Here is a 27,337-nt window from a genome sequence, read left to right on the forward strand (position 1 = left end):
CCCACCCCCTTTAAACTCACCCATCCTTCAGCAGCCGATCCTGCGAGGGTATGTGGCTGGGCGGTGGCATCGAGTAGTGTCCGCTGGAGTACGCTCCGGACGAGTACAGGTGGGGATGCGGCGGGGGCGGAGCCCCGTACTGGTACGCCCCGGGAGGACCGTACCCCGGATAGCCTGAACTGGCCGCCGCCGCATACTCGATGGCCATTCCGTAGCCGGCCGATGGGTAGCCTGAAAAATTGGTTGAAAAAAAAGGAACAAGTTACATAATTAGAAATCTTCCAGCTGGACCAACCACCCAACGGGGAATTCCGAGAATTTTTCGAGTCTCCCGGACAAAAAGGAACATGAAACACTTTCTCATTAGCTGGTCATCGACGGGACGACCGGCGGGGTGGTGACATTCTTTTTTGAACCTTTCCGGACTTCAGTGGAGAGGGGAAATATTTTAAAACGAGAGAAAATATGCATTCTTTTTATGTTGTGGGTCCGTTTACGGAGGTGGGGGCAGTTTCCACCTGGTCGGTAATAATCACCCCTTCTCGGAAAGTCCGGCTTTTAAGTTATGATTTTTCGCTTTGATGCCTTTTGATGTGTAGTGTCGTCGTCGTCCCCTGGGTGGGCAATCATTTTAATGTTCCAACCCCGCTCCCCTTCGACTCATCTGTCAACTCACCACTATGATCTCGATAGCCGTCGGAAATGTAGTGTGACGAGGCGCTGCTGTCCGGGGTAGACTCCCGGCTGTACCCGAGCGCTCCGGTTCCGGCAGCGCTGGAGGACGGTGGCACGATGAAGCCGTAACCGGGCCGAGACGGTCCGCTAAAGTCCATTGGTTCGGCCTGGGGTGACCGCGGAACTGGAGATCCGGAAGAAGCCCGCCCAAGGGGACTGGCAGTGCTGTGGGAAAATAAAATTGTTACGTGGAGTACGTTCACGAAGTTTTTAAAAAGTTTTGTTATTTGAGGAGTCTTACCTATTGGACAGCCGGACGCTCAGGTCCAGCGTCTGCCGCTGGGGACTCGCAAGTTTGGCGGCCAACCGCTCCTTGGCACTCCTCGGAGAGCTCGGTTGCCCGCTGGAGGACGGCAAATTCCCGGTGGACAGATCCATAACTGGGGCACGTTCACCGCTCACCGGGGAGCTTCTACCCTGTGTAGTACCCTCCGCCTCCACCTCCGCTAGTTCCGTATCCGTACCAGTCTTGACACTCAAATTGATTGCCGAAAACGGAACCGGTACCGTACCCGAGGTTGCCGGGGGTTGCGCCGGAACCTGCTCCTGGAGCAGGTTCCCACCAGAATTGTTGCTGCTGTTGCTGGGGTTGGGCGTCCCTTGGTCGTACGGTTGGTAGACCGGCCGGGGGCATATCGGACCAGCCGACGAACTCTCGTCCGGTTCCAGCTTGAGCACCGGCGTGGGCGTCGGATCCACCACCGTAGTAGCTAGGCCAAGGCTCAAAGGTTGGCCCGGTGGCTGTTGAAACCCCACCACCGAAGAAGCGGACGAGGTTGCCGGTACCGCGCCGTATTCCTCCATCAGAGGAGGTTGGACGGAGGAGCCGTAAGACCCGTACCGCGAGCCGTACGCCGGATCGTACCGCTCGAAGGCTCCCGGATCGTACCCGGATCTGGAGTAACCTCCAAAATCGTACCCGGAACCGCCCATGGCGGTATTCGTATACTGCTGATGGTGCTGGACCGCCGACTGGTGGTGCTGCTGGTGACCGCCACCATATCGGTAGTCATAGCTGGTGCTGTCCAGCATTGTGTCTTTACTGTCAAAGTCCGGTTTCTCGGTTTTGATCACTGGTTTGAAATCTTCCGGCGGAACTGGCGCTTCAGTTTTCTCCTCAGACTCCTTCGGAGCAGGATCTTCCCGATTCCGCTCCTCGGAGTTGGTAGTTTTGAGATTCTGCGGCTCGTCGGCAGGTTCCCGGAGCCTTGGTGAGTAGGTGTCCCGATTGGACTCGGGAGAACTGCTACGACTGCGTTGGTTGATCAGAGACGATCTGTACTCGCTGAGTTGTTGGTAGTTTAGAACTGCAAAGAAAGATCGGAAAAGAACCCGAATTCAATCCGTGAACGACCCCCAATCAAAGCAACCTTCTCCGCACCTGCCGAGTGGAGCTTCTGCCGGAACAGCAGCCCATTCTGGTACTTGAGCTCGCGGGCCGCGGCCTTGCTGGCGGCCGCCTTCGGACAGCCGGAGAGACTGCGGTGCGAGTTGCGCCCGGCGCTGACGTGGCCCCGCCCGTTACAGCCCGGCGTGGGGCATTTGAGGATGGTTTCGTGGAGGGCGAGTACTGCAGGAAAGTGGAACGTTTGAGGTTATGTTGAGCTGAAGAGATTTGGAGAAGAAGTACTTACATTCAGATGAGACTTTGTCCCTCCGTGGACATCCGGAAAGGCTCCGGTGGTGGGAGTAGAGTCCGGTAACGTGACCAAGTCCTACGCAGCCCGGGGTGGGACACTTGCTGGATTCTGAAAATATATGAAAACTTATTGATTTTGGCACGATTGTTCAAATTGTCTATGATTACATTCATTTTCATCATTTTTATAAATATTTTCACAAAACAACTTTCGTTTCCAAATATTACACCACGGAAGATGCGCATAACTGTCGGCATATTTGCCATGTTTGCCGTCCGCTTCCAAATCCATCTAATTAATTTAAATTTGTTTGCTCTAAACAAGGTCCTTCCCACGCGGAGCCAAAGCCACAGTCAGTTTCGTTGAGTTCCACTTGTCGTCGCATTTGGAGAGCTTTTCAGAAAAGACCAACAAACGGCAGCGACCAGCTAGCACGATAAGGTAGTGAAGGTTGTTCTATTACGGTTACACCTTGTTGCACAATAAAAGTCAAAATATTTGTTTTAATTCATAATTTTATTTTAATTTGGAAAATAAATATCAAATACCTACTTCAATAGGTTGCAATTTTGTTTGTAAAACTGTTGTTCAACTGAAAAATTGAACATAAGGTTGCTGTTACAGCAGTGCAACAACTTTGTCACACGAGTTTGGAATAATTTTGATATTTTTTGAATTTTTCAAGCCACAAAGTGTAGCCTGCACCTTCAGTGTGTGCGGTGCGGAACCGGGCAGATCCTGCTCCCCCGATAGTGTCCAGAAGAGGTGTGCCATTTGAAACCCCCTGCGTCTCCTGCGTATGTTTGCGCACTCCTCCAAAGTGGTAGATGTAGTCAGGTGTGTGGCGTGGTGGTGCGGTTTCGTTGGAAAGTTTTCCACTATCCACGTTTTGCCACCGCCCGGCGCAACAAATCCTTGACAAACAAACAAGCAAACAAACAACCAGAACGAGCAGAGATCTATCTCTAGTGTTGTTTGCACTCGAAATCTATGCTTTTCGCTGCGGGTTCTGGAAATAGCGATGAGCAGTAAGGACCAAGCGAGCAAACGAACGAGTTTTACGTGACTCGCCGGTTGTGAAACATGATTTTAATTAGTTGATTTTCTAAAACGGTGCAACACCACCGTCGTTGTTGGTGGGTTTTGGGTGGGGAGCGTTCACGTAATTGCTAGGTTTTCTGATATGGATGACTGAAATTACTGACTTTCTAATGGTGAATTTGCTTATTTATTAATTTGTTCTTACTATAATGTAACAAGTATTAATTTGTTAGGAGCATGCTACTATAATTTCGAGTAATGGTCCTAAACCCGCTAAATTCTTCATGAATATTCGATTTTTTCGGAAATGTGCACCATCCTAAAAAAATCTAGAAAAAAACTTCAACCGTTAACTCTTTGATCCCAAGACCACAAATAAGCAAATTAAGTACTCATTTAACCTATGAAAATATTTGGTTGCGTTTTTCTAACCTCAAGAATTTTTTTGTTTGAAAACAATGCTTTCTAAAATTAAGCTCAAATTGGTTGAACTATTCTGAAAAAAATATGAAAATCTTTCAACGGTGCACATCAACCAGAGCTGTTTGTTACAATGTTTGTTATTCGATACAATTATCGTCGATAATATTATCGTCTGACGATAACAATAATGGTTATCGTTATCGTCGGGACGATAACGATTGTTATTTCAATAATTCCATCGGCGATAATCTTATCGCCGATAATGAACGATAACTCATTTTTTAAATCTTTCTAAAATCGAATAATTCAATAATATCGTGTTAAATTTTCAATGCTTTTACTAAGAATATATTTTTTGACAATGTTGTAAGTTTCAAAGTATTAATATGTACTCAAAATTGTTCACAAAATATCGTGTTTTTTTCGAAAATACTCAAGTTTTCAAAATTTGCAATATGGGTACCAAACGAATCGAAATTTTCTATGTTTTTTAACTTTACTAAAGTATTTTTGTAAAAAACTGTCATTTTCACAAAATTTCTTGTTTAAAAAAAATACTCAAAATTTGCAATATGGGTTTCAAACGAATTGAAACTGTGTATGCTTTTTCACTGTTGTAGAGTTTTTTTCGAAAATACTTAAATTTTCACAAATTACCGATTTTTTTCGAAAATACAAAAAAAAAATGCAATATGAGTATCAAACGAAGCAAAATTTTATATGATTTAACATTTCTCAAAATTCCGTATTTTTTCAAAAATATTTAAATTTGCAATACGTTAAAATATATATTAAACGAACTAAAATTGCATATGTTTTTTTAAAAATTTATTAGATTTTTTATTGAAAGAACTGAAATTTTCGCAAATTACCGTATTATTTCAAAATACTCAAAGTTTCAAAATATGCTAAATGGGTATCAAACGAAGTGAAATTTTGCATGCAAAATTTTGCGTTTATACTGCAAATAAAAAAAAGTGAATATTTTCGAAAAATAAAAACATTGTGTGAAAATTTAAGTATTTTACAAAAAAAAAAATGCCCTAATATAGTGAAAAAGCAAACAATTTTTTTATTTTTGGATTTCGAAAAAAATTAAAACGATAATTTATAAAATCAAACCAAATTTCGCTTCGTTTAATACCCAAATTGCAAATTATGTGATTATGATTACTTTCGAAAAAATACTCTATTTTGTGAACATTTCTGAGTACACATTTTAGTAGATTTATATAATTATATTCTTTTGAAAGCATTGAAAATTTAACATGATATGGTTAAATTAATCGATTTTAGAATGATTATAAAAATGAGTTATCGTCCATCCCGAGCATGGGTAAATAACAAAGGAAATGCGTAATAATACCTTTCTCTGGTATCAATACCAAATTTTGGTATTCCTGGACCCTTTGAAATTTGTCTTAAGGATTATGCAAGAGCAAAATGTGGTATCATACCAATTTAAGGTATTGTTTTGATATTGCTAAATTGCAGAATTTGTCAATGGTCGAACACCACATTTTGGTATTCTTTTGGTATTACAGTGTTCCTCTGCAACTATGGGAGAATTTTGACCAATTTTGACAAAATAATTAATTTTGCGCTAAAATGATGTCTCAAAGCGAATGCTTTCATTGAAAACCGGAAATTTCAAACTTGATTTTAAAAATTTTTGATATACCCCCTAAAGAAATGACTTGAAATTGTGCAAAATTTTCTAAGTCAGGATGGCACATTTTGGTATTATTTTGGTATTGAAAGGTTTCATCAATTTCTCTGAAACTATGGGATTTTTTTTACCAATTTGGACAAGATAATAAATTTTGCGCTAAAATGACTTGAAAAAAAAATTTTAAAGCTGGTTTTAACATTTTCTTATATACCCATTAAGATTTTTTTTTTAAATCGTTGAAATTTCTCTAAGTCGGGATAACCCAATACTTTGAAAAATGAGTCAATCGAAAAAAAAACGAAACTATTGGCACTACGCCCCCCGGGGCATGGCCTTCCTCTAACGTGGGATTTCTGCTCCAGCGCCTCTGACGAGACAGGAGAAACCGGGACCGACGTTTTACTTCACCATCCGATAGAAGCTCAGTGGATAAGGCGGGAATCGAACCCGCGTCTCATAGCATCATCGGGATCGGCAGCCGAAGCCGCTACCCCTGCGCCACGAGTCAATCGAATGATTATTGAATTTTGGTGAATTTCAATCCAGTTTCATTTTAATAACACTTATTTTTCAATCTTGTTATTTTTCAGAAGCTTCAAGAACTTCAAGCACAGGCCGTTCATCAATGACAAATGCATTCGGTGTGGTGAAGGATATCACTAAGAACAACATGGAACCATCAGGTGAGTAGATTTGGCTGTTGCATATGGATCATTTCCGTTTTTTCACTAACTGCAACTGCTGCACTAAAAATGGTATGAAAATACCAAATTTTGGTATTACTTGTGCAAATACCAGCGACCAAAATGTGATTTTGGTTGCCCAGTAATAGATGGTAAAATACCATGGAATCATACCAAAATCATGTATGTGGAAGACCACAGGAATACCAAAATATGATTTTCCAAGGGCGCGGGAATACCTAAAATTAAAACCATGGCAATACCAAGTTTTGGTATTCAAGCAATGTTCAAAAATCCAGAAGACCTCAACTTGGTATTGAAATGGTTTTATTTTGAGGTATTATTTTACCCTTGGAATAACATGGTTTGGTATTGTTGTGCCCTTCCACATACAAGACTTTGGTATGATTTCATGGTATTTTACCATCTATTACTGGGCAACCAAGGGCACATTTTGGTCCCTGTTATTTGCCCAAGTAATACCAAAATTTGGTATTCCCGTGTTATTTACCCCTGCTCGGGATTATAGGCGATAAGATTATCATAATAGTTTTTTTCATATTTTTTGTCAAGGTTTGAAATTAGAAGATGAACATGAACATTATGAATTCTAAAACATTTGGATGAATTTCTGTAAACAAGAAAAACATATTCAAAATACACTTCGGTGATTTTCTTTTTTATAACGAAAGTTTTTTTCTAATAATAATTTCAGTAACAATTTCTTTTCTATATTTTTTTAATCACGCTCGAGATGGGATAGACCAAATTGGCTAAAATTTGGGGTGAAGACTCGCAAGATATATCTCGTGTGCATGACGAAGCCTGATTATGAAATTTTGCATTTTTTGTAAATACAGAAATCAAAAACTTTCGTTTTTTTAAATGAAAAACATAATATTTTTATTTTTTTTTAAATAAACTTTTTGAAAATCGGCCTACGTCATGCACACAGGACCGGTTTAAAGAGTTTTCACCAAAATTTTGAACCGATTTGATCAATGCAGTGTTGAGATATCGTGGCACCCGTTTTTTGAAAATGCTAACTTCAAATAGCTTTATCTCAGCAATGATACTACCAAATGTCTCAAAATTTATTTTGTTAATAGTTGGTATTATATATTATATGCAAAACCATGATTTTTGACATGTCGCAAGTTATATGTGCCAGTTTACAAAAAATGGTCCACTGGAACCGTGTTCCGGATGTTCCGGGAGTCAAGCCATAGTGGCCACATTATGTCCAAACTTTATTTGAGTGTGTTGATTGAATTTGGCGATGCAAAACCATGATTTTTGACATGTCGCAAGTCATATGTGCCAGTTTACAAAAAATGGTCTATTGGAACCGTGTTCCGGATGTTCCGGGGGTCAAGCCATAGTGGCCACATTGTGTCCAAACTTTATTTCAGTGGGTTGGTTGACTTTTACGACACAAAACCATGATTTTTGACATGTCGCAAGCTATATGTGCAAGTTTCGTATAAATGGTCCTCTGGAACCGTGTTCCGGATGTTCCGGGGGTCAAGCCATAGTGGCCACATTGTGTCCAAACTTTATTTCAGTGGGTTGGTTGAATTTGGCGATGCAAAACCATGATTTTTGACATGTCGCAAGTTATATGTGCCAGTTTACAAAAAATGGTCCACTGGAACCGTGTTCCGGATGTTCCGGGAGTCAAGCCATAGTGGCCACATTATGTCCAAACTTTATTTGAGTGTGTTGATTGAATTTGGCGATGCAAAACCATGATTTTTGACATGTCGCAAGTCATATGTGCCAGTTTACAAAAAATGGTCTATTGGAACCGTGTTCCGGATGTTCCGGGGGTCAAGCCATAGTGGCCACATTGTGTCCAAACTTTATTTCAGTGGGTTGGTTGACTTTTACGATACAAAACCATGATTTTTGACATGTCGCAAGCTATATGTGCAAGTTTCGTATAAATGGTCCTCTGGAACCGTGTTCCGGATGTTCCGGGGGTCAAGCCATAGTGGCCACATTGTGTCCAAACTTTATTTCAGTGGGTTGGTTGACTTTTACGATACAAAACCATGATTTTTGACATGTCACAAGCTATATGTGCAAGTTTCGTATAAATGGTCCTCTAGAACCGTGTTCCGGATGTTCTTGGAGTCAAGCCATAGTGGCCACATTATGTCCAAACTTTATTTGAGTGTGTTGATTGAATTTGGCGATGCAAAACCATGATTTTTGACATGTCGCAAGTTATATGTGCCAGTTTACAAAAAATGGTCCACTGGAACCGTGTTCCGGATGTTCCGGGAGTCAAGCCATAGTGGCCACATTGTGTCCAAACTTTATTTCAGTGGGTTGGTTGACTTTTACGATACAAAACCATGATTTTTGACATGTCGCAAGTCATATGTGCCAGTTTACAAAAAATGGTCTATTGGAACCGTGTTCCGGATGTTCCGGGGGTCAAGCCATAGTGGCCACATTGTGTCCAAACTTTATTTCAGTGGGTTGGTTGACTTTTACGATACAAAACCATGATTTTTGACATGTCGCAAGCTATATGTGCAAGTTTCGTATAAATGGTCCTCTGGAACCGTGTTCCGGATGTTCCGGGGGTCAAGCCATAGTGGCCACATTGTGTCCAAACTTTATTTCAGTGGGTTGGTTGACTTTTACGATACAAAACCATGATTTTTGACATGTCGCAAGCTATGTGTGCAAGTTTCGTATAAATGGTTCTCTGGAACCGTGTTCCGGATGTTCCGGGGGTCAAGCCATAGTGGCCACATTGTGTCCAAACTTTATTTCAGTGGGTTGGTTGACTTTTACGATACAAAACCATGATTTTTGACATGTCGCAAGCTATATGTGCAAGTTTCGTATAAATGGTCCTCTGGAACCGTGATCCGGATGTTCCGGGGGACAAGCCATAGTGGCCATACAAGGCCTGTTTATTATTTGGGATCTGTATCTGAATATTTTTTTTTTTGTATATTTTTACGAACACAACGAAGGCAAAATGTGACTTGTAATGTGTTATAGTCTTACCCACTCGTGGAACCGGTTCCGAGGGTAGCCAGAACCGGAACCGGTTGCCACACTTGCTAGGATGGTCCAACATTGATCCAAATATGTTTTGGGGCATGTTCTGTTTATTTACAGTAAGTTTTTTTTTTTTTTTCACTACGATCCGGAATAACTCCGGTGAAAATGGTCCAAACTCGGATTTCTCCCCGGAATCGAAAACTAGAGATCTTTCCCGTTCTTTTGACTACCGGATGTCAAGGATTTGGTCAAACAGGTCAAAAATACGGCAGTTTTAAAGATTTTTCGATTCTTCCATTCAGACGTTTAGCTTGTACGGGTTAAGTCCTGAAAATAGATTAAAAAAATTAAGTTTGTGCTCACTCAAACCAACCTCTGACATTTTTGCCGATTTACATGTATGTAACCCCTTAAATAGTGAAAATCAGCAAACTGGATGAAGTTACGAACGAGTGCTTAACCTGCCAAATATATGAGAATTTTCCCTTATTTAAAACATAGTAACATAACAATAAAAGGCATGCCAAAAAACCATTTTTGATCAAAATACACACCAAGATACACAGATACACAGCAGATCTTACAATTAACAGTCCGACTGAAATTGCGTTACACAAAGGTTATTATAGGGGAGAGTGGGGAGACTTGATCCCCTTTTTTTGTATCGCACATAACTCTGTCAATTTCTCATAAAACTATGAACTTTTTGCATGAATTGAAAGCTTAAACATTCAACTATGTTTGGCTGATAAGGGTATTTCATCAGATGAACTCTTCGCATCATGCCAAGCAATTTAAAAAATATTTTAAACTGGCATTTTCAAAACGTTAGGGGTAACTTGATCCCCCTTTCAACATTTTGAAGAAACCTTAAGCAAAATGTTTCTTATTTATCCAAACTTTTAATTTTCTATAAGTAACACGATTTCATATAAAACCTATACGTTTGTGTTCAAAATATAACAAGTTTAGTATTTAAAATGTTTAAATTCTTAAAATATTCTTTTTAAGACCAAAATTGAGCACGTTTATAAAAGCTGGTAATTTTTGTTTACAAAACTTTTGAAAAATTGTTCAAACTGCAGTATGTTATGTACAACTATACTAAAGGAAACTATGTATGAAAACCCAGCCCAATTAATTAATCTTGAGGCTGATTCCAGTGACTGTAAAAATGCAGGGATCAAGTCTCCCTAAATGCACTTTTTAAAACAATTGATTGTAAAAATAGTATGATAATAAATTTAACGTCAAATGCGTAAGGGTTTTGAAGTTGATATGTTTATCAAACAATTCATGTATAAAAAATATTTTTTTGATTAATTTTTGAGGTGTTTTCTATACTTATCAAAACAAAGAAAAAAGATCTCTTGGTGGTTTTTTGCAGCACTTTTTAGAAAAATGTGTGTAACTCAATCTGAACATTTTTTTAATTTTTTTCTCAGCTTTCTACAATGATTTTAAGTCAATTTCGCACAACTTTCTAGAACCAAGCTAATTGTTTTACCCACATGCTGACGAGATACAGGCTTGGGATCAAGTGTCCCCGGGGATCAAGTCTCCCCACTCTCCCCTACTTGTTGTCCATCCAGTTTGCTATTGGGGTTTGCTCATTGACATTTTTTTTTTTAATTTAGTTGAGAAAAGTTGATTTTTTCAATAGTCAGGTTAGAACTACAATGAACTTATCTGCATTGTTATTTTAGGTCACGATGAATAAGCTATTTCATCAATGACTGGAATACATAGTAGGTATTTTCGATAACAAATCGCAAAAAAAAACTGGTTTTAAATGCAATTTAAATATTTATTTGAAATCAACCAACGTTCTTTTTATTCAAAGTTATATGAAACCATTTCCATGCAATCCGGATTCACATAATTAAATCCACTGATTAAAAAAAATCACAGCTTTAAAAATAATCAAAAAATCAACTTCAAGCTTGTTTATTTTTCTTTACCCTGTCAAACTTTGCAAGACAGCACCAGACTTTCCCAAATTAGCTCATCTTCATACCAAACACACACGCTCTGCGAGGGTAGTCCTAAACAAATATTTTCCCTCCAACCACCCTCACTTGGCTACTCACATGGAGGGTTGAACAAAAAAAAAACAAGAAGGTGAATCAGTGTGTGGTGCGAGCCTCTTCCTCCCTTACGTAACATCCTTGTTTAGTTTTTATTTTATGGCCCTGCAAATGAATTTACCATCATCCAGGTCCTTCCGAAGTCCACCCTCTCTTGACTTTCGTGATCATTTGGAAGGGTCCAACTATTTTAACCTGCGTGTGAGTCCCGTTCGGGATCACCTTCACCGTGCTTGGACACAGTGAAATCAAGGGATGGGACTAGAAAAATAGAACCATCAACCCATTCCCCAACTTGGAGCACGGAAAGGCTCAACGTGATTGTTTCGTTGAAACTAACAAAGAAGCGTGTAAATTTGAGTAGTTTACCAGCCTTGCTATTTTCCGTCCACTTAACTGTTGATGCAGGAGCCCCTCCGGGATAACAGACTAGGGGATGCTACCGGGAACTGTAGAGAAGACTCAAATTTCAGCATAAAAAGGTCCTTATCAGGTCTCACTGTGGACCAGAGTAGGGTTTTCTACTAGAATAGTTCACGTAATGAAATTGCTTTGAAATGCCCCAGAAAATGGTAATATTTTGATCTTGCTTAAAGCAAAACTAACAAAGAATAGTTACCTATTTAACAAAATATAATAATATAAAATAAATCCGATTGTATTTTTTTACATGAATATTCTAGCCAATCCGAACAAAACGTAGAATTTACAAATATAAATAAAGCTTCATTACTTTTTTGATCTGTGGTCCCAAAGTACAAAATTTGTAAATGGATTAAAAATCCTGCACAACGTGCCGACTGCGCTGGCTGCGCCGACCGTACCCCTCGGATTATCGGCCAAATGCGACCAACTCAAAAATACTTTACAATAGAACCGTCACGCTGACACACTTGCTTGACCGTAGAGTAGAGATAGAGAAGAATTTTGTTTTCCCATTTTCAGTCCCTAATCTCTGAATTAAACTGATTGCCCGTTTGGTAAGAAATTTATTGGATTATTTCTGCTTATTTTACTAATTAAAATTATCTTAGATCTTAGATTTAACAATATTTTTTGAGGACAACAACTTGAAATAAAATTTACATTGCACAGCAAATAAAGTAGTAATCCAGCTGCGTGTAAAAGGCCTGGGTGTAAAATAAATTTTGCATTATTTTATGAAATTCTGTGTAAAATTACACCCTGAAATATGTAGCCCATCAGTATGGGAAACCTACTTGACCGAAATGTCAAGCTCATATGTGCGATTATCCTATCCGTTCTTCATCGGTCTGATGGCCGAGCGGGCTAAGGCGCCAGTCCTTACTGTTGGTGCTGGGTTTGAGTCCCGTCGGTTGCAACTTTTTTTTGTGTTTACAAAAATTGTACATGCAGCGTGTAATATTAAGTGTTTATTTTGATGAAGGTGATGTGCATGCTTTTGCATGCGATTTTACCATCGGATTTTTTGCTGTGTGGCCTTAAAAGACAGTAATTGAGCCACAAAGAAGTGAGCAATTCTCTACGAAATCGGTCTTTTTTCTTCAATTTTAATTTTTGTATTTTTTAATCCGACTGAAACTTTTTTGGTGCCTTCGGTATGCCCAAAGAAGCCATTCTGCATCATTAGTTTGTCCATATAATTTTCCATACAAATTTGGCAGCTGTCCATACAAAAATGATGCATGAACATTCAAAAATCTGTATCTTTTGAAGGAATTTTTTGATCGATTTGGTGTCTTCGGCAAATTTGTAGGTATGGATACGGACTACACTGGAAAAAAACGATACACGGTTAAAAAAAATTTTATCACTAAAACTTGATTTGCAAAAATACTCTTTTTTTATTTTTTGTTATTTTTTGATATGTTTTAGAGGACATAAAATGCCAACTTTTAAGAAATTTCCATGTTGTGCAAAAAATCATTGACCGAGTTATGAATGTTTTAATCAATACTGATTTTTTCAAAAAATCGAAATTTTGGTCGCAAAAAATTTTCAACTTAATTTTTTGATGTAAAATTGAATTTGCAATCAAAAAGTACTTTAGTGAAATTTTGATAAAGTGCACCGTTTTCAAGTTATAGCCATTTTTAAGTAACTTTTTTCAAAATATTTAGTGCACATGTTTGCCCACTTTTGAAAAAAATATTTTTGACAAGCTGAGAAAATTCTCTATATTTTGCTTCTTCAGACTTTGTTGATACGACCTTTAGTTGCTGAGATATTGCAATGCAAAGGTTTAAAAACAGGAAAATGGATGTTTTCTAAGTCTCACCCAAACAACCCACCATTTTCCAATGTCGATATCTCAGCAACTAACGGTCCGATTTTCAATGTTAATGTATGAAACATTTGTGAAATTTTCCGATCTTTTCGAAAACAATATTTTCAAACTTTTTAAATCAAGACTAACATTTTAAAAGGGCGTAATATTGAATGTTTTGTTTTCGAAAAGATCGGAAAATTTCACAAATGTTTCATATTTTAACATTGAAAATCGGACCATTAGTTGCTGAGATATCGACATTGAAAAATGATGGGCTGTTTGGGTGAGACTTAAAAAACATCAATTTTCCTGTTTTTAAACCTTTGCATTGCAATATCTCAGCAACAAAAGGTCGTATCAACAAAGTCTGAAGAAGCAAAATATAGAGAATTTTCTCAGCATTTAAAAAATATTTTTTTCAAAAGTGGGCAAACATGTGCACTAATTTAAAAAAATTAAAAACTGCGACTATTTTGAAAAAAAGTTACATAAAAATGGCTATAACTTGAAAACGGTGCACTTTGTCAAAAATTCACTGAAGTACTTTTTGATTGCAAATTTGATTTTACATCAAAAAATGAAGTTGAAAAATTTTTGCGACCAAAATTTGGATTTTTTTAAAAAATCAGTATTGATTAAAAAATTCATAACTTGGTCAATGATTTTTTGCACAACCTGGAAATTTCTGAAAAGTTGGCATTTTATGTCCTCTAAAACATATCAAAAAATAAAAAAATTAAAAATAGTGTTTTTTTGTAAATCAAGTTTTAGTGATAAAAAGTTGAATAAAAAAATCACCAAATTTTTTATACCGTGTATCATTTTTTTCCAGTGTAATTCGTATCCATACCTACAACTTTGCCGAAGACAACAAATCGATCAAAAAATTCCTTCAAAAGATACAGATTTTTGAATTTTCACATATCATTTTTGTATGGACAGCTGCCAAATTTGTATGGAAAATTATATGGACAAGGCGTCATCCATAAAGTATGTCACGCTCTAGCGGGGGAGGGGGGGTCTGGTCAAGTGTGACATTGCGTGTTATAAGTATAGGAAAAGCGTGACAAAGGGGGGGAGGGGGGGTAAATTTTGACTGATTTTAGCGTGACGTACTTTATGGATGAAGCCCAAACTAATGATGCAAAATGGCTTCTTTGGGCATACCGAAGGCACCAAAAAAGTTTCAGTCGGATTAAAAAATACAAAAAAAATCGAATGACCGAAATTCTAGAGAACTTCAGTATGGACAATTTTTTTTGCTGGACAACAAATTTTAAAATAGTTTTTTAAAGCAAAATTTACACATTTATTTTGATGAAATATACTGTTTTCAAATTATAGCTACTTTCATACATTTCGTTGTTTCAAAGGATTTTTGAGTTTAAAAAAAATTCTTGATAGAAATGCAACATTGAAAATTTAGTTTTTGACGGGCCAAGAAAAATTCCAATCATTTTTTTCTATGGATCTTCAAAATCGGGCAATAACATTCTGGGAAACTGCCTCCCAAATTATTCAAATCGATGAAAAATAATTTCTTCAAGTTTCTCCTAATTAGTCTGTAATTTTCAACTGACGATATCTCGGAACTATTGATCAGATTTCAATTTTAAAAATTGAAACCTTTGTGAAATTTTAAAAATAATTTAAAATTTTTCAAGCTTGACTTTTGAAAAGGTTGAAAAATATGTAATTTTCCTTATTTCATATTTAAGACAAAATAATAAAATATGTATTGGCTTCGTCCATAAAGTACGTCACACTTTAATCAAAATTGGCCGAGCTTCCGTGGCCGTGAGGTTACAGGTTTCGCTTTGTAAGCGGAAGGTGATGGGTTCGATTCCTGTCTAGCTCGGCAAAGTCAGATCCCTTAAAAGAGTAAATATGCTCACTGGGAACACTAATCGGTAGGGGATGGGTTTCGACTAGCGGCGTGCTGGGTTTCCAATCCAGAGGTCGTGAGTTCGAATTTCGTAGCGGGATGATGAAGTTAAAAAAAAACTTTAAATAAAATTTGTAACAGCCTAAACTCTAAAAAATTGAAGATTTATACCTTAAATTAGCCATTATTTTAAAACAGTAGGGGAGAGAGGGGAGACTTGATTCCCTTTTTTGTATCGCACATAACTCTGTCAATTTCTTATAAAACTATGAACTTTTAGCATGAATTGAAAGCTTAAACATTCAACTATGTTTGACTATAAAGGTTTTTCATCAGATGAACTCTTCGAATCACGCCAAGTATTTAAAAAAAATATTTTAAACCGGCATTTTCAAAATCTTAGGGGTAAACTGATCCCTCTTTCAACATTTTGAAAAAATCTTATGCAAAATGATTCTTATTCATCCAAAGTTTTATTTATTTTTAAGTTACAGCAATTTTACATAAAACATGTACGTTTGTGTTCAAAATATAACAAGTTTAGTATGTAAAATATTAAATAAACTTAAAATATTCTTTTTGCAATTCCGTCGTGAAACTACTTACTTTTCCTGTCATTCTTGAACGACGAAATAGCCTACTTTTCTGTACCAAAAATAACAGAATCGAATAGCAACACTTTTCAAAATAAATGCTGAAAAGTTCTACTTTTCAGCACTGAAATGGGTGCTGAAAAGTTGAACTTTTCAGCACTTGTTTCGAAAAGTAACACTTTTCAACATTTTTTGATTTAAACGATTTATTGACAAAATACATGAAAATTCGACTTAAAATTTCACTCAATGGGTATTTTTCGAAATAGCAAAAAATGTTGTATGGAACTCGTTGCTAAACTTGATTTTTTCAGAACTCGTCGTATTTATCCAACTCGGTGAACCTCGTTGGATAAATGTACGACTCGTGCTGTAAAAATCCTCTTTTTGCAACTTAGACCAAAATTTAGCATGCTTAGCATGTGTAATTTTTGTTTACAAAACATTTGAAAAATTGAACCGCAGTAAGTTAACTCTGTACGAAAACCCAACCCAATTAATTAGGCTTGAGGCTTAACCCACTTGCTGATGTGTTACAAGCTTGGGATCAAGTGTCTCCGGGGATCAAGTCTCCCCACTCTCCCCTACAAACAAAAAATATAAACACATTAAAGTAATTTTGGTAGAAAAATAATTTTTAATGATTTTTTTTGTCCGGATGTTCGAATTTCTCCCAAAATAACACATTTTTCAACATTCTTATTTTATTGTCACACAAAGTTAAATAAAAAAATGATATTTTTTCCGTGTACCTATTTTTTCTGAAAAGTCCTAATCATGACCTACAACATTGCCGAAGACGACATCGATAAGAAAATCCTTTGTCAAGTTAAGAATTTCAAACATTTACAAACCCAATTTGCATGATCAACCATCAAAATTGTATAAAGACTTGCATGGAATAACAAATGATGTAAAATGAATTATTTTGACTTGATTTTGACAAAATACCAATTAAATGAAACACAAACATATTTCTTTGATTTTTTTTAAACTCTGAAAGGTGTATTAAATTCCCATAGAATAATATTTTGTAATTCAGTCATCAAAAACTGTTTTGTTTGTTTCAAAGATTTTTTTTTACAAATTTGCAACATATATTTTTAAAACTTAAATAGATTCAAAATTTAAGTTCTTATCAAAAATTTGTACCATTCTAGTGTTGTCCTATCACCCTCTTCCCTAGCCACTTCTCCCACCCCCTCTATCCACTACGTTAAAACAAGAGCACCGGACTGCTGGACAAAGAATTCTAATCAGCTACTATCTCCCTCCCCTTCTCCAAGCTCTACCCGATGAGATAGCTGGTGGGAGTATGTTTGCCGAGGCGAGAGGACGAGGACGAAAAAGTCGAAAAGAATTTTTCCGAGCAGGGGGACAGGATCACCGGAAAATGTAACACATGTTTGGACGGGAAAATTGGGAAAAGCCCCGAAGGCTGATGGGCTGGGAATGGGTGCCAAAGCAAATATTCCAAACACGTCGTCCCTTGGGCAGGATGTGGACGATGGGGGTGGTTCTTTTTTTTGGTAGAGGTGCAAACAAAGGACAATGAAAAGTGTCACTTGACGTAAGTTGAGTGATTCTTAACGTGAAAGTCATCGTGATTGAAAAAAAAAAACTTCAATAAATTGGACTAACCTTTCAATCCACACGGTAATGCCGAAGCTCCAGACGAAGATCCTGTCGATGAAGAAGCAGTTCCTTGTCGAATGAGAGCCGCTGCCCGGTCCAAACTGACCGAACCGGGATGATACGACGATGTTGACGTTGATGACCCTGAAGTACCGGGAAGTGGTCGATTGGTGGAGGAACTGACGGCACTCTCACTTCCGGGACTCAACTTCCGGCTGTGACTGCTGTGATGATGACTGTGATGCTGGTACTGTTGATGTTGATGGCGTTGATGGGACTGATGTTGTTGCTGCTGCTGTTGATGGTTTTGTTGATGTTCTGAACTTCGACTGTTGTTGCTGGTACTGCTACTGACAGTTGAGACGGAGACCACACCCGAGGGATCTCCTCGCATGCCAGAACTGCCACTGCTAGAGGTTCGACCTCTGTCAGTTGCTCTGGTGGCCGTTGAAGTGTCTTGTTGATTGGCTGTTGATCTGTTGGTTGATGCTGCTGTGGCTGGAGTTCGTTTCAACGGGATCGGGGATGGATCCATACGAGAACGGAACGCCGTCGCTGGGTCGTCGAATCGAGGCCGTGGATCGTCGTCGTGGTCTCGGATGTGCACCTCGGACGATGGACGGTGGTGCATAGCAGACGCAACGTTGGGAACGGGGTGGCAACTACATGCTTCATCCACGTGGGTTGATGAACTGTTGGTTTAGCGAAACTGGAAAGGAACAGATGAAGTAATGGATTTTATTCATCAATCTATGAATAATTATTTTTCAATGATAGAATAAGTATTACATCATTTAAACATCGATCATAAACATTTCTAGACTTTTTTTAAAGGTCCTATAAACTATTGTCTTTCATATTTCAAAAGGGATCAACAATGATCCATTTGCTTTACCCTAATTCACAAAAGTTATATGTGTTGCAGACGCGAAATAGGACGATCGAAAGCAACTCAGAGCTCAGAAATTCATTTCAGTTGACAAGAAGTTTTGTAAGAACTGTCATCTCCAAGGCCGTTCCGAATCCCTTAAACGGTATTAAAAAACCGTTGAAGATTTTTCGCTAAAAAATAAAGGTCATTGTAGGTCAGCTGTGCTATATTTTAAAAAGTTTTGCAGCACACCTGCACCGAGTTTGTTTTTTAAAATAATTTTTAAAGACATTTTCCTACGAAATTCAGTTTAATTGACCTGGAATAAATTAAAAGAAACGTCTGAAGACTGCAATTAATCAGTTTTGCAGTATTAAAATATATAGACGAGATATATTCATAAAGAAAAAAAAAATACAAATTCGATTTCCCTCCGCATTTAAAATTTAGTTCAATTATATGATTTTATGAGCAAAAACCTGCAACATTTTTACAAAATTTGCTTTTTATTTATCATTATAAGCATTCAGCATTAAGGAATTCATCAAAAATAAAATATCAACCCTCAAATGACTTCCAATTTTGTTTCATTGCAGTTTATGGTTTAAAACGTGTTTTTGATCCATTTCTTAATTTTTTATATTTTCCCCGGACAATTTTACATACCTAATAATCAATGCATATCTCAAACTAAGCCACAGCATTGCAAAGAAACAGCCCTTCAAAAATAAAAACTCTGAATTTCCTATACAGAAATAAGCACGTGGCCTACGCTTGCGCTCAAGGCCTACTTTTAGGGGTTTGCAATTCAATGCACTGGTACATGGTGCAACCAGATTTGCATGGGAGCTCCGTTCCATTGAAATTGACCGTTTCGTGGAAAGTTTAACAAAAGACAGTTTTTTCGAAACAGAAGTCATCAGCTACCAGCATAATATGTACACCAACTGAAACTAAGGAACAAAAACAAAAGACAGTTACCAATTTACCCAAAACACCAAAAATAACTAGAAAACAACCTGTATTTTCAAACTTGTTGAAAAAAGCAATAAATTTGCCTAAACGTCTACTGCAACATGACTGAAAATTATTAATCCTGGCCCTGGCACTTCGATTTTTTCTAGTCAATAATCCAAAAAAGATATATTTTTTACATGAAACTGCTAGAAACAAAAAAAACCGCAAACCTTCGAACGAACGGCTCTCCTGACATGTTAAAGTTAAATTGCCATACTAGCCTTAAAACTAGTTACACTCAACCCCCGGTGGTTGGTCACTTTTTCGTTTGACACTTTTTTAGTTTGTACCCCGTTGGTTGGTCAAAGTCAAACTAAAAAGTGACGAACTGTCACTTTTTACACGGCGCTCAAGCACACTATCAAAACAAACGTTTGGTAGTGTGTGTGAACTCTGTGTAAAAGGGGTTTCAAACTAAAACGTGACCCCGTTCGTTTGACAACAGTTGGTGTCAAACCATCGGGGTTTGAGTGTAATTATTTAAAAAATCTAGTTATAAATTTGCTCAAAGTGCTCCTATTACATAAGTGTTTTCGGTATAGATGTATGTTTTACAAATTGTACCGTAAAACGGGGTGACTTTGATAGCCGGGGTGACTTTGATAGGTTTGAGATTTTTCCGCAAAATGAAGAGTACAAATTAAATACGTACGGAATGGTTTGGAACCATACTGACCATGGTAGAGAAGTACTCAAAAAACCTCAAGAAGAACTTTTCATAATATTTTGAATGGTTTAAAAAGTTAGTTAACTATTATTAAAAAAATGTTGATGAAAGGCATTATTTCAAACTTTTCAAAGTGTCATGATTTTCTCAATGAACATGATTTTGAATCGGAAAATGGAATACATTTTCGGATTCATTGGACAATTTTCCACTAGGAGAAGGTAAACTAATTTTGTAAATATTAAATAATATGTGTTTTTGAAACATAGTTCAAAAAAATCTCCAAATTTATAGGCAATTTCAGTTGAACAAATGTCATATGCAATGTGAAAACTTGTGATTCGTGATTCGAATTCAGTTTAAAATGTAATATAAATCGATAATTTTATGAACAATACTAGATTTAACGAATTTCAGGCAAAATTCCGACTTTTAACAACTTTACCTAAAATTTATATGTATTTTGTTAAAAAGCCTTAAAACTTAGTAAACATAATATAAACATTGTTTTTTTCTTGAAAACTATATCATCAACAATAGTGATGGTTCATTTAACGTAAAAATGAAGTTTGAACATCTATAATCTGATTTAAACAAGAAAAACTATGACTATCAAAGTCACCCCGGAATTTAAAATGAGAAATTTAAACGTAACTATTTTTCTGAGCATTATAGAAAAATAACTTTTTCCAGAAATAGTGCATAAACTTTGTGTGGCCGACTCCAGTACATGTTTTTAAAATTATAATCTTGACAAAAAACCTTTCCAGTTGGGAAATATTCCAAAAATAAATTGAAATCCTATCAAAGTCACCCGGTTTACGGTACTTGTCTATATTAAGTAATTCTGACATAGTTTAAGTCAAAAATAATGTTAGGGAGTTTTCATTTAAAACTGGTATTTAATGATGAGATAGGGCTAACACGTGCTTTACAACAATGTCTAAGACACCAAGGCTATATCTTTTAGGGGTTGTTCAAATATTACGTCCAAAGATTTTCGGGTTTTCAGACCCTGCTTTTTTCCATAGCATACTTTGATGAGTTTTGTTTATGGACATATTTCGCCATAACTAGGCCTGACAAAACAGAAAAAAAGTTGTAGCTCATGTCAAAACTCCAAAGTCGTTGATTTTTTTGTCTAAATCGAGATTTTTGTTTTGGATGGTAACGCTTTGGATCCCTCCAGGAGTACAATTTGGAACAAAATAATAACTTTACACACTGAAACCAATGAAAATCAAACTCAGTGATGTTTTAAACATGGTCTGATAACTTTTTTTGTGAAAATATCAGTTAAATTCAGGTGTTCCACAATTGTGGGAGGCACAATAACATCCCACAATTATGGTACAGTCAATTTGGAAGCAGTGTTTTTTGCTGCTCTGAATAAAATAGTCTTTAAATGCAGTTTTTTGTTCAAAAAGTATTACTTTTACTAGTGAAATAGCACTATAATGTCCAAATAAAGGTTCAAAAAATAGTAGTGTCGACAAAAAAGCTGCATTTGGCGTGCTATTGACCAATTATCACAAAAGTGTTCCGAATTTGTGGGTGTTCCGAATATAAAATATTAATAAGATTAAAATTGAATCCAGTTGGTTAAGTAGTAAAGATTTTCCAAAAAGATAAAATGATCGTGAATAAGGTATTGGGAACCACATGAGATTAATATTAGAGTTTTTTTATGTATAAAGAAGACGTAGTTTTCTAATAACTAACTGAAGCTCCAGATTCAAACTTGTGTCACAAATTTTCTAACTTTATTCAAGCCGTACAAAATCGATAATTCCATTATTTTCCAGAATCCCAATCCCTTCCCACCAGCTTTTCCACACCCCATAAAATCACAACCAAATGATGATGACATTCGTGCGTTAATGCAAAAATGAACGCAGCGGAGTTTCGGGAGGGGAAAACAGGAAAACTAGCGGACATATACAGGGTCAGAAGGACAAAGAATATCCATTCCCTCCTTCACCGAAATCGGGCCAAGAAGGGTGAAAATTTGGGGTTCAATAGCGATGGGTACCACACGCTGTTGTTGTAAACAAAAGCCAGCGCAGACCTTTTCCGTCTCCCGAAATTTTCACCCGATGGCCTTTTTCATGGATCACGTCGGCTGCAATCAACGGGCCTGACCATCCTCACCAACACTCTGGCAAAAGTGGAGGAAAATTCTAACGAAATTTACATATGCTTACGCATGTGAGCATTAGGGTGACTTGTTTGTTTAAATTTCGTTTCGAAAAGGATGCATCTTTGATTTTTATTGAATTTTTAGATTTTAGATTGAAAATGTATAGCAGTGCGTGGCCGAATGGTAACGCTGTCCGCTTTGTAAGCGGATGATTCTGGGTTCGATTCCCATCTGCTCCAACCTTCCATCGGATGAGGAAGTAAAATGTCGGTACCAGCCTTGGTTGTTAGGCCGTTAAGCCATTCCAGGTGTAGGAGTCGTCTCCATGCCATAAGTACAAACAACACACCAAACCAAGCCTACTCCGGTGGAATCGCTGGCGGCGGTTGGACTCGCAATCCAAAGGTCGTCAGTTCAAACACTGAGGTGGAAGGTTCCTTGGAGTAGAAATAGGTTTGGGTGCTCTCCCTATTCAAGCCTTCGGAATGGTAAAAAAAAGTTCGAGCAGAAACTTGCAATAGAGACCACAAAAGACCCGGGGGTCGTTAATTTGGATGGTTTGATTTTTTGAATTTTTATAGACAAATTCGAAAAAAAATATTTTAAAATCCAAAGTCACCCTAAATCACATGAGATAATGCACAGTACGCACCGCGACAACATCTCTCATTTTCGGCCTTTTCCCTATTCAGTCCAGTAAGAAAAATAAGGGTTTCCACCTCCCACCTTTTTTCCGGCGGCTTTTGACGACGGTTTGATGGTGGTGCGGTTGGGTTGGGTTGGGCTGCGGGCTGGGGGATCCGAAGAAATTATACGCATTATTATGATAATAATCAAATTTCGAAAGGGTTCAGGGCGGAAGAAATCGATGCCGCCGACCTATCGTGGTTTTTTTTTGTTTGTTTGAGGGAGTAATAGCGATTCGATGAATGTGAGAGGACTGTTTATTTAAACATTACAGTTTTTGAGGAAATTTGTTAACTTATTTTCAACAATTTGAGTAGTACCATCTTAAGACAAAAATATCTGGAATGGTAAAAAAATCAGATTCATAAACAATTTTTAAAAAGTTTTTTTTCCTTTTCATGTTTTATTCATTTTTGAGCTATTTAACAAACAAAGTCTTCGTTTATAATCTTGGCAAATCCTTGTAGTAAAATAGTAGTTTATGCAACAAGTTGCAAAAAGAAGATTTTTTCAGCACGAGTCGTACGAGGTTCACCCAGTTGGATAAATACGACGAGTGCTGAAAAAAACAAGTTTTGTTACATCATTTTTTGCAATTCCATAAAACACTCTTTGAGTGGAATTATACGTCAAATGTTCATGTATTTTGTCAATTATCCGATAAAATAAAAAAAAAATGTTGAAAAGTATTACTTTTAAAAACAAGTGCTGATAAGTTCAATTTTTCAGCATTAATTTCAGTGCGGAAAAGTAGAACTTTTCAGCATTTATTGTGAAAAGTGTTACTATTCGATTCTGTTATTTTTGGTACAGAAAAGTAAGCGTTTTCGTCGTTCAAGAATGACAGGAAATCTTATTGAATTCTTATGACAGTTTTCAATGAATTGTAACCGAAAATGTTTTTGGAATATGGAATAATGATAGAAAATGAATTAATTTACACATTGTTTAAGATAAAATTACTCATTTTTAATTGTACATAAAATCTTACCATTTCTTGGGTAACATTATTTGAAAACAATATAAATGAGTAATAAAACAAAAAAAAAGCAAGAAAAACAACTGAGCTAAATGCTCATCATGTTGTGTTGGTTTTCTTGTGCACATTTTTATCGCTTTATTCATTTATGATCTCAATAAATTTCCCAGAGATAAAATCCAAAGATGAAATCCGAGCTATCCACAACAATTTAAACCATGTCCATAACGCCCCCATTCCCGCGTAAAACCTAAATCGCCACTATCTTTCCAGCACCGAAATACACCCACCACAGTGGTGGGTACAATCCACCCACCACCACCTCCACAATAATAAACACAATACAGAGTGTACTCTACAATGGTGAGTCGGAAAAGAAAGGCCCCCTGTCGAAGACACGGGGTAGTGGTATCTGTTTATTACCGTTATTATCTTGCAACTCCCCCCCCCTTTTCCTATTCACCACTACTCACCTCCACCTCACTTCACTATTGGAACCGTCGTTGGATTTTCCGGAGCCTTTCCCCTCTCCCGAATGGTAAGGCCTGCCCGTCTTATTGTTGCACTAGTTTTCCGTTTATTGTTGTTGATTTTCAGCCGCCCCCACCTTAGCCCTACTCCTGTGACACAAACCCCCACCACACCGTATCACTTGACGTTCGAAAGAGGGGGAGGGTGGGAATCCTAGGATATTACCCACCTCCACCCACCACTATCCCTCCCGCGATTCCCGTCGGAACACGTCGCCCACACGCACGTCTCCTCCACAAGGGCAAAAATTAAAAATCCGGCTTTCCCGTACTTCCTCCTCCTCCTGCCACCCCTCACCCTGGACACCGACCCCGTTTTCGATCCGCAGGGTTCCCGCACACCTGGGGGACCTTAAGGTAACACACGCGTCGGAATCTCGGAGGAACCGCCACACGACGCTCGCGAGTCCGTTTGGGGGCCAAGTTTGCAACTAAACTGGGCCTGCACACAAACTAGCGGAGTTTCGGAGTGTACCAGGAACCACGCTGCCACCGCCGCCGCGAATTGTCCGGAATGTGTACTCCCCCCACCCTTCCACCCAGGGCCGGAACTCGCAAGGTGGTTCCCGCAAAAACCACACACTCGGCCCGGCGCCAGGGTCCACTGGGCGGATCGTCGCGCTCTCTTCGGGATGAACCCGCGGGTGGCTACACACCAATACCATCCCGTCCCAGATTCCGGGACGTTGGTTAAAAAAAACCCCGACTGCACTGCCCACGTGACGAAACGGGACGACCGGAGGGCGCCCACGGGCGCAGGAAATCTGCGCAGGCGTCCCCCGACCCCCCGGAAGAGTTCATCCGGGGACAACCCCCACGAAACCGCTCTCTCGGAGCGAAACCCGCTCAGCTCGGATTCCGACGCGTGGCAGTGCCGCGGCATGCTTCGATCGGTGAGGACGTGTGCCGCAGGCTGTCAGGCGACATCTAGCGAGCGGTAGCGTAAGATTTAGTTTGACAGTTCCCACGCTGTGCCGACGGAAGACGGCCCGGACTTTTTGACGACGGAATTATGCTAATGTATGCCGGAACAATTCGACGCGGGGAGTTAATGAGTGGTCATTTTTCTTGAGCGCGGGAAATCGGGCGGAAGTAGTTGTTTGTTGACGTTTCAACCGAGGTTGAGATTGGGAAACAAGATAAGGAAATGGGTGGTCATTAGTTTTAGGAGGTTCTGGCTTAGGGAATGGGACGCGCGATAAAGGATTTCCCTGGAATTTTGAGGTTTCCGTCGTAATGAAGACGTTTTGTTGAGGTTATGATTGTGATGTTATGAAGTTAATTTGAAGGGAAGTGGTTGCTTACAGGGACATTAGCTTCCAGATTTGTTGGGGGAATTCTTGCGCGGGACATCAATTAATGGTTATGATTTCATCATGAACCTTTGAGTAGGTATATTTCTGCTCTCTATACAGAATGAACTAACCCAAAAATGTGCCATAATTTCGAAATAAGGTGTTTTGGTATCATTCCATCACGGCTATTTAATATTAGAACGAAGTTGATCTCTGTCGGCTACTTTTGCTAGTACCAACCACTAACTACAAGGCCTTAGCCGCCTTGAACTTTTGTAAGATCAAAATAATAGTAAAACTAATTCTAGAGTTTTTTTAAATAGGTCCTATAAAAATATGAAAGACAATAGTTTATTGGACCTTTTAAAAGAAATATTTTTTTCAATATTTTATATTTTTTATATTCGTTTAAAGTTTGTTGCTTTATATCTAATAAAATTTGACTAATCAGTTGCCTTTAAAATTACTGAATCTATATTCATACTATTCTACCTCCATATTGGCCTATATATATTTCCAGATCATTTTTGAGATAATTTGACAGTAGCATCTTGTACATACCACTTTTTGCTTCAAACAAACTAAAAATAAAACATTTATTTTGAAAATCAGTTTTTTTTTCAATTCCGTCGTTAAGGGGTTACATACAAGTAGAAAATCTAAATTTTTCATAATTCCGAATATTTATTAAATCCTTTAGAAAGATGAATTCCAATCACTCCTGAAAGTTTCATGAAGATATTTCATAATTTAAGTGAGTAGAAGACGATTTAAGTTTAAACTTTTGCCATGCGCAAAGCGGACTGTCAAACTTTGTGAGCGTTTTTCTCGAAACACCGAGTTGATTTACGGGTGCCACGATATCTCGAGATGGGGCAATCAACAATCGTGAAAGTTGAATTGCACACTTTGCACCAAATTCTCCAACTGAGCAAATCATAACTGTATACAAAATATTTGCACACTGAAAACCATACCCCTTCTCCACCCCGCTCGTTAGGGTGGTGCGTGTCTCGACTGAGCTTTGTTGCTTTCGACCACTTTAGATCAGTTTCAAACTAGGGTGTGTGTCTTAGATAGTTTTTTTTTCTTCTGTAGTTTTAGGTCTGCACTTTGTTGAAGAGCTTTTTACAACCTTCACGATTGTTGCAAAATCTCTGAAATACGCAATGTAAAGCTCTTCGACAAAGCGTTCACTACAGCAGAAAAAACTGTCTAAGACACACACCCCAAAGCTCTGATTCAAATAGATGATAGCTTTTATCTTGGACACTCACCACAGCGGGCAAGCGGGGTGGAGAGGGGGTGTGCATTTTGCTGTGTGAATATTTGAGGTGCGAATGTTTTCTGCTGTGCGTCGAATTAAGTGCAATATTTGCAATATCATCTACACAGGCGGAAAATTTTGTGCAAAGTTTGCAATAACCAGAATGTAAAAGATAATTCCAAGCTTAAGAGCTTATTCAGGACACAAACCTATTT

At 38.1% G+C, this 27,337-nt stretch overlaps 1 protein-coding gene across 2 annotated transcripts in view; it reads right to left on the reverse strand.

The window, feature by feature from the left end:
- The window catches only part of LOC120417788 (uncharacterized), a 34,674-nt gene extending 9,701 nt beyond the window's left edge, over positions 1-24,973 (reverse strand). Inside the window, exons 1-7 of one of the 2 annotated variants that reach the window (XM_039579956.2) lie at positions 24,504-24,971; positions 17,676-18,378; positions 2,370-2,483; positions 2,117-2,305; positions 977-2,042; positions 677-900; positions 21-231 (exon numbers count right to left, since the gene is read on the reverse strand). In XM_039579956.2, coding sequence (XP_039435890.1) covers positions 21-231; positions 677-900; positions 977-2,042; positions 2,117-2,305; positions 2,370-2,483; positions 17,676-18,300 — 2,429 coding nt within the window. In that variant the 5' untranslated portion in view covers positions 18,301-18,378; positions 24,504-24,971. Of the gene's footprint in view, positions 1-20; positions 232-676; positions 901-976; positions 2,043-2,116; positions 2,306-2,369; positions 2,484-17,675; positions 18,379-24,503 lie in introns of both variants that reach the window. The other variant, XM_039579957.2, reaches the window with a different exon arrangement.
- Positions 24,974-27,337: the final 2,364 nt, after the last annotated feature.

This window comes from Culex pipiens, chromosome 1, assembly GCF_016801865.2.
Source record: "Culex pipiens pallens isolate TS chromosome 1, TS_CPP_V2, whole genome shotgun sequence".
NCBI classification, from domain to species: domain Eukaryota; kingdom Metazoa; phylum Arthropoda; class Insecta; order Diptera; family Culicidae; genus Culex; species Culex pipiens.